At 40.0% G+C, this 12355-nt stretch overlaps 1 protein-coding gene across 2 annotated transcripts in view; it reads left to right on the forward strand.

Annotated features, from left to right (window-relative positions):
• LOC108504541 (vacuolar protein 8-like) overlaps positions 1–12355 on the forward strand; it is a 32454-nt gene that overhangs the window by 14258 nt on the left and 5841 nt on the right. For both annotated transcript variants that reach the window (XM_017829691.1, XM_017829692.1), the window contains exons 7-12: positions 2956–3078; positions 4122–4204; positions 5438–5563; positions 6367–6412; positions 7576–7709; positions 12206–12334. In XM_017829691.1, coding sequence (XP_017685180.1) covers positions 2956–3078; positions 4122–4204; positions 5438–5563; positions 6367–6412; positions 7576–7709; positions 12206–12334 — 641 coding nt within the window. The remainder of the gene's footprint in view (positions 1–2955; positions 3079–4121; positions 4205–5437; positions 5564–6366; positions 6413–7575; positions 7710–12205; positions 12335–12355) is intronic.

A 12355-nucleotide genomic window follows, 5' to 3' on the forward strand; every position in this document is an offset into this window, starting at 1 on the left:
TCAGGATTTGGAGGGACTGGGTCTATCTATTTGTTTTTCAGACGATATTTAGCTACCACAGCAATGAGACTAAAGCAAGAGGCAATTCTCTAGGGTTTATTTTCATTTTAGCTCACAGACTATGATATTTTGAAGTGTCTGCTTGATAAAAGTATCCTGTTCAGTCACGTCTTTCAAGTAAGCCATTCATGCAAAAAGATACATATGGAAGCACAATCAAATTAGGAAGATCCTTAGATAGCTTGAAGGTGACTAAAATTCTGCGTCTAAGAATGGTCTTAATTCTGCTGCAACAAGCATGCAAGACTTGCATGCACACAGTGAAGCTGTTTAGCAATGTGACTGCAAGTTATGCATAAGCTGGATTGTCTGGTACTTACCTGCTGCAATAGGTAGCCAAAAATAAGTGCAAACCAACCCATTCAGATGAACATGATTTGAAGGTTAGTTTGTTCCAACACCAGTATTTGTCCATGCAGCAAAAGGACACGTGTTTTGTAATTATCTGCAGCTTTTCAATCAGTGAGTGAAAGTAATCAGTTCTGGTATAAGAACTCTTCTCAAAGTATACCAGAACAGAACTAAATGTTCACAGCTTCAGGGTTTAGGGAGGCCTGAACACGTGCATTAAGCTAAAACAAGGATGCACTGAGTGTAGAGCACATTCAAAGCTGTTCTGATAGAAGAATTTTCAAGCACACAAATGTCAGAGAGTAGAAAGAAAGAATTTATAAATGCAGTTTTGAGGTGAGCTATTCAAACACAGCTTGAGTAGATGCTGTTGATTTCCCTGCTTTAGAGTAGCATCTGAACACGTGGTTTCCTTCAAAAACCATTCCAAGGGGCATCAGTGGAGGGACTGCATTATTTAAGATAAACAGGTGGTCCAAGAGAGAAACATCTAGATCTAGCCTGCCTCGTCTCTGACAGAGTTGATAGTACAGTTACACATCTTGGTGAGATAGGTCTCTCCAACCAGTCTGTCATAAGTTGACAAAACAGTGTTCATCCACAATATCTATCTAGACGGAAGAAAGAATTTGCCCAAGTGCAAATGGTTCTAATCCCTTTGCTCAAATATGAGGTTCTCTCCCACATTTACAAACATTCATGGAGTGTATTGTGTGCAAGAGCGAAGGAAGCAGTGATACCTGAATTCTCAATCCTTTTACCTTTTTCACTCAGCTGATTAATTTACATCACACCAGACTGGTTTCCATCACTTGGAGCCACACAAAAGAATTTCTGCTTCTGCTGAGGGAAACAAAAGAACAGTATGTAGGCGGCTTAGATTAGAGGAAGGCTTGTCTATGAAATGGACCAGAATATTTCACCAGAATAATAGCTTCCTACGTGGAAAAGCTATTTTTAAATACATTACCCTTCCCAGAACAATTATTTCGCTCAAAATATTTTTCCAGGATAAAAGGTTTTTCCTTGAGTATAAAATACTCATATGATGACAGAAGATTACTTGTCTTGGTATATTAAACTGGTGCTATCTGAACTATACTTGAAAAATATCCTGGATTATCTGTTTGTGCCAGTTCCCTATTAGATAGGCTCCAGGTATAAAAATAAGAGCTTTGTTCTCATAACTCCCTAAGTTAGTTGGCACCTGAAGACTTGATCTTATCTGATACCTTCTTTTTTTTTTGTTCTGTTCTGCTTCATGTTTCTCTCAGCAAACTTCCAGAGACTGGCCATTGTTTAAACTGTCTATAAATGTATGTAAATGAAGCAATACTCTACTAAAACTCCTATGGTCTTCAGTGGCAGTTTGGCTTATATAAACAATGAAAGATGTAGACTTTGCTTTTTCCTTTTATAGAATAGTCTGCAGTATACTATGGCATGAAGAGAATTAATGGTCTAATTCCCATATAAATCTCATCAACATCAAAGAACACCACTGCCAACACCTTATTTTTTCAAAATTAGCCACTAATGTGCTTATAAGATACAAATACAGAAAATATAGAGATAGAAATAAGATAGTAAAGGGGAGAGGACCATAGTTGTCTTAGTGTGGCATCAGGTTACTTGTTGCCAATGTTTTGATGGCCTCATGGTAAAGGGGTAAGGAAGAGCATAACAGAAGGATTCCCTTCTGTATGGCACAGCTGAGGCTACCTTCAGGAAGTTCAGAACTAAAAGCAGATTCTTTCTTCTAAATTATATTTCATAACATAGTATAACTTCATCATATGTAGTATGCTTATATACATAGTATATAAATGTTATATAGTATTTTATTGTATATAGTTAATTTTACAGCATTAAGTATTATAGGTTTTGTTTTTTCTCCCAGTTTTTATCCAAGAGTCTCAAGGGACTCTGCAGATTTTTTTGAATTCTCCTTCTACTCCAGGATACAACTGTACAACTTAATGCATTGCCATGCAAGGAATCACCAGCACTTCAGAGAAGAAGCATATTTTCAAATTTCAGTGGTTAAATCAAATTCTGTCTTTAGAAACCTCTGCATTGTTTGTAGCTGTCAAAGGAGTGACATAGGGACATTCAAAGAGAGAAATTGGCCCTGAATATACCCTACTAAATTAATTCAATCTTACCTGCAGTTAATTATGTAGTTTTTTGTTGTCACACTGTGAATAGCTTGATCAGACATACCAAGGGTATGAGGCAAGTATGACACTTTGTTAACCTGTTTAAGGGTACTTACAGTCCTTTTTTTTAATTTATCCTAGTCACAGAACAAAAGCATTGAACCAGCTGTGATCTATAGCTAATCCAGAACTCATGAGCTGGTTTCTTTCCTATTTAGCTCTTGGAATTTTTAACAGTTTCCCTTGAGGATGTGGAGAAATTTTGATATATACCAAAGAATCAGAGAAGCAAACACCGAAGGACAAGTCCCGCTAGTTGTCCTGCTCCTGGCTCACAGTAGGATGGCACTAAGTATTTCTTTCTTTGTCTGATTCTTTTCTCCAGAGTCCAACCGAGAGGCTATTGGTGCTGCTCGAGGAGTTACACCCCTACTGTCTCTTGCCAAGTCCTATGATCCCAGAGTCCAACAAAATGCAGTTGGTGCTATTCTCAACCTCACACAATCAGGTACTTTCGGACTAATGGTTTACCTAAATTGCTGAAAGAAAATTTCTCACTGATAGAAAAACAATCCAAAAGGGTTAAAACAAGATTAAAGCATATCTAAGCGTCATTTCCTCTGCATATGGCATTCATGTTGATACCATAGGTTGATGATTTAAGTTTAGCTGATACAGGCCTTTTTTTGCTTAATAGCAAAACAGAAAGGATTGATTTCCAGCTCCGAGGGGCTAGTGTATGAATACTTAAATAATCAAAGAAATAGAAAAAAGAACCAAAAACATTTGTTAAGAACATAACTTGGCATAAAATTTAGCAGAACATTTGGTAGTACTTTGAAGCAACCTCAGAATCTTATCAAACAAAATCAAGTTCTACAAACTTTTTACTTGTTCTAACTAATTTGATGTTGGAATATGCAAAATATAACTATTATGGGTCAGACATTAAAGGCTCCTGGGATATCTGCTAACAGCTTTATCAAAAGCAGTTATTTGATCCTTTGCAATTATATGTACACAACCATACATTAACTCTGAAACGAACCAGCATTAAATCTCACCTACCTAGATGATACCATTATTCCGCAGAGTTAAATGATAAAGTCATGAGTAACACCTCTTAACTCTACCTCGTGGAAAGAAACTGTTGGCAACAACTTATACACTTGGCTAATACAATTCTGTTATTATTTAGAATTTTTAAAAGAATTTGGTTTTGAAGCACAGAAAACATGGTGAAGACAATATCTGAGGCTTTTCAGCTTCTCTAGTGATTACGATCCTCAGAACAGTTTTTAGCATAAAACCAGCAAAAGCTTAATCAGGCAGCCTGCTAGTCATTTTGCTAAAATATCTGCAAACTGCAATATTGCACAAGCTCTAAATTATATACTCTCCAGTCACACTGGCTGGCATATATTTGGACATCAGCACTTTCTAGAATCCAAGGATTGTGCTTATCCCTTTTGAACGGTGCCTCCAGATAAGAGGGAGGAGAGGGGAAAGACACATTTACAGTACTTTTTTTTTTTTCCTTTTTAATGGCAGAGAAAATCCAACAGGTCCTATGCAAGGAAGGAGCCCTACCACTTCTTGCCTTGCTGCTGGAATCTCCTGACTCAGAAGTGCAGGTATGGCTCAAACAGGTCACATTTTAAAACAGTAACAGTGTGACTGTAAGGAGAGCGCAGACGTCAGTCTGTAGAAGTGAAAAGGTGGACAGGAGGGAAGGTTTCTTTAAAGAAGTTAGAAAACATGTGAGAGCATTTTGGTGAAACTCACCTCAGTCAGATAATGCATATTCAAAATACTCAACTTGTCTAGCTCCTCAGGAGAAAGTTTATGATGCAGAAGCGTGTCTGCCAGCACACATTAATGCATACCTTCTTATGTCTTTCAGATCATCAGACAAGTTGCAGATAGTCTCTTCCTCTGGTTTTTTTGTTTGTTTGGTTTTTTTTTTTGGTTCATTGGTTGGTGTTTTTTGGGGTTTTTTTCTTTTGTTTGTTTTGGGTTTTTTGCATCCTAACTGATCTTCCACTCTAAGCAATTTTACTAAGTGTTCTGGGAACACATAACTTGTGAAGATCTTTTTCTTATCATTGTAAATATCTGGAAATCTTCTTTTATGCCTACCAAAGATACCGCTTTGTGATTCTGCACACTCAGCAGGGAACTGGTCTTGGTTCAAAAATATGGTGATGAAAAAACTTTGAATCAGAGTTGTAAGCCTTACCATCCGTTAGTTTGTTCATTCAGTCCTCTGAGTAGCACAGACTAGTTTTCTCCATCAGTTTTATTATCTCTATTCAGTTTTTTTTTAAAATATCTGAAGGGATGGACCCTCTGGAATTGCTTTCTGCAAACTGCCTCAGCATTTTCAGGTTTCTCTGAGATTCATCTTAAAATTTCCTTGTCTGCAGTTCAACCTGTTTCTTCTAATTATACCTCTCCAGTAATACATACTCCTATATGTATAGTCCTCCCCAGCGTTCATATTTAAATCCTTTGGAAAGGATCTCTTGGCATGCTAGGGCAATAACTACATCCAGCTTAAGTAAATCAATGGAAACATATAATACAGTAAATGCAGATGACCTGGATGCCAGGAGCCATGTCGTTGCAGCAGCACAGGACATTCCCAAATAGCCAGGGTCCTAATGAGTTTGTACAACATGCCACAGCAGGACTGCTGCAGTAGCTGCAGCATGTTGTATCCACCCAATAAACACCCTTAAGATGAAAAAGCACTTTTATTTTCTTCAGCTCTAAATATGAGCATTTCTCCAATTTATTTGTATTCTCTTCAACATGACACCACTGTGACCTCCTCTCTCTCTACTCTTTTTCTTGGTCCTTTGCAGTATTACAGCTGTGCTGCCCTAAGCAACGTGGCAGCCAACGTTCAGCACCACAAAGCCTTGCTGAGACCTGGTGACAGATTCCTGCTACGGACACTCATCTCTCTCCTATCCTCTTCTGTGGACAAGGTAAAGCTGTAGCTTTTCCTTTGTGTAAAGGCTTAGCATTGAAGTAGAGCTATAAACTTGGGCTTCCAGTTTTCAGCCTCACACCATTCTGCTTACCTACTGTGCAGGTACCCACGAGAAAAGACAGCTGTATTAGAAGGTACATAGGTTCTACAAGGTCAATGTATGGAGAAAGCAAAGGGAAATCATTAAAGTTGTTCCACTGCCCTGGACACTTCCATTAGACTAGGATGGCCTGTATGCTATTAACTTGAAACTTCATGTGTGAAGTGCCCTGTCCAGGCTCTGTCTTTGATCATTTTGTCTGTGACAGGAGGTGTCAAGCATCTTTCATGCTACTTTTTTTAATTTTTGGTATCTGGAACTTTTACTATATAGCTTCGAGGAATAACATCCTGAAAATTTTGCTTTGCTGGGAGTCACATCAAAGGAACTTCAATAAGCCACAGTACAGGATTTAAAGGGTGGAACCTCAAACACTGTGTAGAAGGGAGGCGAAAAAAAGGCAAAGCAAATGGGACAATTCCTTTCCCTTCATTTTCCTATAACTTATCTGACATTCTAAACCAAAACCAACATCTGAACCCCACTGGCTCTTCTTCATCAACAACAGGATGACTGATACTAAGAGGTTGAAGAAAATTCATCAGAACTTTGAAAAAAATCATATACCAAAATATATTCTCTGAAGTTAGAGTCATCATGTTTATTTTGTGTACAATAGGCAAGAACATGCATTACTGAAACTGCTCTTTTTCTCCTTCTCTCATTCCTTTTTTTTTTTCCCTCTTTGGCACAAGCAGGTTTCAAGCCAGGCATGTGTTTGCCTAAGAAATTTGGCTATCAGTGGTAAGCAATATCTTGGAGATAAGCAAACCACACTATTTCTTTCTTTCTCTGCCTTTCGGAGTAAGCACAGTGGGCTGGGAACTTTTCATATTGAAAGCAAAGAGATACCCTCTTTTCTACATTTTAACTGGATGTTAAGGGAAGAGGGGGGTGCGGTGCATATCCTAACTAAATCTGCCTCAGAGCTCCCAGGTAGCGAGGGGAAATATCTGGACAAAGTGAGAAAGGCAGAAGAGGTCTTCTTATGCACAGAGCCCTAGTAAGTTGCTAAGTTTTTCTCCCTTCCATGTTTCCTAAGCATTAAACCTGATTAGGAGAGAGAATGTCTCCCAAAATTGCTCCTTGAGGGGACCTGTCTTCTCCCAAGGCATGATTCTGTCTATCATTAAAGATAATTTTCTCCCAAGCATTTGTCATCAGCTTAAAAAAACCTATCCTATTAAATGTCCAGGTTTCGTTTCTATGACATACTTAGGAGATGAAAGTGGAGGACTGGCACGCTCAGTGCTAAAGCCCCACAGTCCAGGGTAGAGTTGTTCATCTAGAAAATGTAGAGGTGCTTAATTTTCAAGCAATCACAATTATAATGGAGCTGAGAGTGAAAGAACTGCTGCGCTGCTCCTTGGTGCGGTTGAAGCCCCCTGGTCTGCTTGACCATTTAGATCTGCCTCACCATCTGCTAGCTGCTCTGACAGGGCCTTTTAGTGCCCTAAAGCACTTGCTGAGGTTGCAGAGACAAGTGAGGTATAACAATTCAGTGGGATGGCTGATCTCTCCCCTGGCAACCATAACTCTGCTTGATAGATGGTGCTTGGGGAGGTCTTTCTGTCTGTACAACAGAAGCTGCCACCTTCTTACCCGGCCTTATGCCAATGATGGACTCAGAAAATTCCCCTCATTCTTCTTTTTGACATTCAGATACAGACTGAGGGTGTCCAAACCTACATTCTGCCATCAAGCTTATATTAATCCCTCAGCAAAAGGAGCCAGAATGAATGAGGGTTTATTTTTTTAACCGAACATCTAGCGTTGTCCCATCTTGTGGAGATGGGGAGGTGCCCTCTAATTTGATCACTGAGGCACAGTCAACTGTTTGAGTCAGAGCCTGAATGCCTCCTTGCAGTGCTCTGAACCTCCCTGACTCAGTCATTTTCCCAAACCAGCGGACATCCAGGCTGAGATGGTTGCTGAGAATGTCCTGTCCAAGCTGTGCTCTCTCCTGGCATCTGGCAGCGAGGACGTGCGTCGTGCCTCCATCGCTCTGCTCTGGATACTGTCCCAGCACCTGCACAACCAGGTAGGGGAGGTCATTTCCCAAGAATAGAAGGGAAAGAGTAGTTCTGGCCTGGGGTAACACTCTGTTATGGCAAAACTGCATGTGAAATGGATTTTGAGAATGACCAATAGGCTCTGGGAGACTTCCCAACCCTTCTCTTTCCCACCCAAAAATAACAAGGCTTTGTTTACTGCATTTGCACTGTCACTAACTACCCAAGGAGCCATCTGTTGTGGTGAGTGGGGTCCAAAGAAGAGACCAGTGAGAGAGTAGAGGGAGAGATGGGTGTCAGATTCCTTGGATATGTGGCTACTGCTTTGTGCTCCCTGCAACTCCCTATGGTCCCCTCAGTCCCCAGACCATAGGTCGCCACATGGGTGTACAAGGGGGAGGACACATGCATAGCACCGTGAGAGACTGCCACCACGGGGGCAACCAAGGAAGTTATTTCTTGGCTACAGAACTTCCCCATAGACTGAAAAGCAGATAAACTAATTTAGAGCACTCATTTAAAGTGCATCAGTGCAAAATAAAGGGCAAATACGCATTACCTCTCTAAATGGACAGTTTTATTCATAAGTACACTTTTTGAATTAGGATCAAAACAACAAGAGGGACTAATAGAATTTGAAATCCTGTCTATCTTTAGTTAATTCATTAGGACTTTTACTAGGACTGTATATCCTCATGTCCTTAGTTACAGAATGGTTCTTTTGCCCATGATCTGGGTAAACACCACCATTAACAGTGCAAATACATGAAGAAGTCTGACTAGAAATAAACTACAGCAAATATTGACAAATTATTATTATTTTTAAATCTGCTTTCTCTTTAATTAAAGACATCCTTAGAACATGGATGTAAAAAGTTTTCGATAGGTGTTTTAAGCTAACAAAAACATTTTAAGATAGTCAGAGGTTGGGTGCATAAAGCAAAAACAAATTGAGAATCTTTCCTGCTTTGAACAGTAATGACAATCTGAATAACCATAGGTGGCCTTAGGTGCTTCTTGTGGATTAAATATACTCAGCCTGATTGGAATTTTTTTTCTGGGAATTGGAAGCTTGGTGCCAAGCAGCTCAGTTTCCTGTACACAGCACAGTGCAAACCAAATTGCACCTTCTCTAACTCTGGGACATGATTAAAAAAATGGGTAAATTCAATGCCTGGGAAGTAGCAACTAGAGCTATTCAAAGGCATAGTGGCTTCACAGGTTTTGTGCTGGCTGCATGAGCACCAAACATCCTCATTGCTTGTCTAACTGCCTCATACAATCAAAACACAATTTGCCCTCAACAAGCTTACTACTGTAATACATTAAATTAATTGGAGGCTATTTGCACAGTAAAAACATTACTCAGTATGAGGCATTATGCTGGAACATTGTCCTCACAGAATCACAGAATATGCTGAGTTGGAAGGGACCCAAAAGGATCATCGAGTCCAACTCTCAGCCCTGCAAAGCATCATCCACAAGCATCATACCATGACAGTATCACCCAAACACTTCTTGAACTCTGGCAGGCTTAGTGCTGTGACCACTTCCCTCACTTTTGCTTTTCTTGTCCCCAAAGATCATTTACACTTTTTATTCTCCCAGCAAAGAGTACCTGCAAATCCTCTCCTCCCTGATCCTGAAAGTTGTCTTTACCAGTGCTTCAAACCCCCAGCTACAAAGAGCCATGGTGCAGCATCAGTGGGAGCAAAGGCACTGGGAGCTCAGCCTTGTTACACCAGCAGTGAAACAGACCATCCTTCTTGGGGGAAAAAGGATCAGCAGCAGGAGACTGGAAAGCAAAGCATCACCCTTGAGGCTTTATTCTCCAGTGAGAAATACCTACATCTCAAAATTTGTTTTAGCAAGCAAACACGGCTGTCCCTGACTACTGAATGTTGCTGCTTTGTGCAAGTGAGCCCAGGGCACTCTGAGAAGAGGTTGACCTATCCTTACTCATATCCTGGCTCCCCACCTCCATGCCTTTTCTGGCCTGTTTTTCAAATCTTTTCAAAGTTTCTTTCTCTAACTCAGACTGAATTCACTGTGAGTGAAAGAGGGACTTCTCCATGGGAACAACTGTTACAAAACAAACCACTGAACAAAGCTAACCTTTACAACCAAGTCAAGTGATGCTTGAATTATTACAAATACTACCCAGGATACAATGGGGCAGAATCCATCTGCCCCTTCGTTACCATGAAGCAAACACCCAGGAATGTTTCACAGGAGCTCCTCTCCCTGCTTCAGCCCCTTTTTTCCAATCCCTGACCAGGCTGTTGACAGGGATTCCCAGCAAGAGCTGGAAAACTTCCCTCTTGCAGGGGGAATTTTATTCAGTTCTCCCAAGGACAGCCCAACCCTGAAACACTAAAGAATCAACCTTTGTGAGAAAACAGTCTTTTGATTCAAATTCCTTTAAGCAAAGACCTGGAAGTCAGGCTGGCAGAGGTCTGTCTACTGCAGATGGTGCCACTGACTCTCCATTCCAGGTACAAAATAACTTTGCCTTCCCTTCTTGCTAACTGGTAAACAGGGGCAATATTTATCTTGTCAAGAAATCTCTGTGTAAGGAGTACAAGTGCAGCATTGCAATTTTAAGCACACTTGCTGCTAGAATGCTTTTCCTTGCCTTTTTAAAAAAATATTCTAAAATTGGGGGAAATGACATCAATATCCATCTGAACCACTCAATCTATTTTTACTCACAGTTTTCTCGTGATTCTCTTGCACTGTGCAGGATTGAGCCAGAAAACAAAATCTGGATCCCAACCATATTCCAGCCAAAGAAAGAGGTTCAGCAAAATTCAAAGTACTTGCTAATGTAGGTCCTAAATAAACAAAAGAATCTGGCAGGGAAGTCATTTTAAATTAGAAAGTTTATTTATAGTCTACAGAAAATTTCCTCCTCTCAGGCCGTAGCAAATCAAATACAAGTATCTTAGTTGATGGGATTACATATAAAAGAGGACACTGGGTCCAAAAGCATAGAAAACAGTCATCACTGGTAATTTAATTAGATTATCTAAATTTATATTATTTCTGCCTTTGAAGAGAAGGAAAAATAAGATTAAAGAAAATTTAGTCATGTCGGCATATAGGATTCCTTAAATGCCCTGAGTTTAGACATAGCACTGCCCTTTCCATTTATTTTCATCTTTTATTTTAGGATAGCTAGTTGTGACAGTGTTTAAAATAAATGTTAAATGAAGATGTCAGCTGATATTAAAAGAAAATAAGATACACTTTTGCAATTTAACCTAAGTAAAAGAAAGATGCAAGTTAAACTAACTTTTAAAGACATCTGCCTTTCAACGCTACTTTAGCAATCCTGACATTTCACAGGTTTCAGAATTATGCAATTTTTCACAACTACATACAGGACCAATGATTTGTTTTATATTGAACTCCCCTGCTAATGTGCCTCAGTTTCTAAGTAGTACAAATGATATAATTCATTGCAAACAAATAGAAGAACTGCATGAAGAACTCAAATTCCTAAGGGAAGGAGACTGAAAGAAAAAAAACACTCCCAAGAGGAAATCTTTTGCTTTTAACTGCAGACCTCATCCAAAGCTGGCTGAGGTCATGTTTCTCTTACAAACAGCGGTGCCCTCTTAATCCATACTGTTATTCAGGCAACTACCTGGGCAGTAATCCAAACTCAGATCTGATACTATGGGACAGAGGGTAACAGCTTCAAACTGAAAGACGGTAGATTTAGATTTGATATTAGGAGAAACAGTTATTTACTGTGAGGATGGTGAGGCACTGGAACAGGTTGCCCAGCGAAGTTGTGGATACCCCATCCCTGGAAGTGTTTAAAGTCAGGTTGGATGGGGCTGTGAGCAGCCTGGTCTAGTGGAAGGTGTCCTTGCCCACAGGAGGGTGGTTTGAACTAGATGATTTTAAAGGTCCCATTCAACCCAAACCATTCAATGATTCAATTAATATTAGTGGTAATTGGAGGAAGATTACATTCAGAGAGAGATACTTAGTAAAGTCCTTCTAAAATATCCATCAGACAGCAGAGAAATATGTTTAAACTCAGATGTTGTTCAGAACATGTTACTAAAGTGGTGCCTCATTACAAACTGGCCTAAAAACACAGCCCATTATTGTAGGCAAGGTAAATTGCTGAGGTACTCAAGGACACACTGCTGCGGCTACTTCACCACGTACTTCTGCCTTTCACATATACCCTGACTACTTCTCCTTCCAGTCAGGATCACATATCCCTTCCCCTGACTATGAACAACTTCTGGGAAGGAATTGATGTGCAAACAAAGATAAACTACAAGACCTTAAAGACTCCAGCCTTACACAGCAAGTGCTCTGTACATCAGTGCCAGTCAGTAGACCATATCTGAGAGAAAAAGCACTGGACCTAGCCACATCATTGGTTTAAATGAGCTAACCAATGCTCTTCTTTCAGAGCTGAGATCGACCTGTCTATAGCTGTGTGAAGCTGCGATATGTTGTCCATATTGGATGTAACTGAGATACCGGTTACTCTTCTCAGGACACTCTGGCATGTGCTGAGCTACTGCAGAGCCTGGGGATGTTACTGTCGGTGCATAAAACAGACCCTGTGATTGTTGGACATACTGCTTGTATCATCAAAAACCTGAGCCTTTCCAAAAACAGACAGGTAGGTACCCAATATTTTTCA

Source organism: Lepidothrix coronata, unplaced genomic scaffold, assembly GCF_001604755.1.
Source record: "Lepidothrix coronata isolate B3197 unplaced genomic scaffold, Lepidothrix_coronata-1.0 Scaffold167, whole genome shotgun sequence".
In the NCBI taxonomy this organism is placed as follows: Eukaryota; Metazoa; Chordata; class Aves; order Passeriformes; family Pipridae; genus Lepidothrix; species Lepidothrix coronata.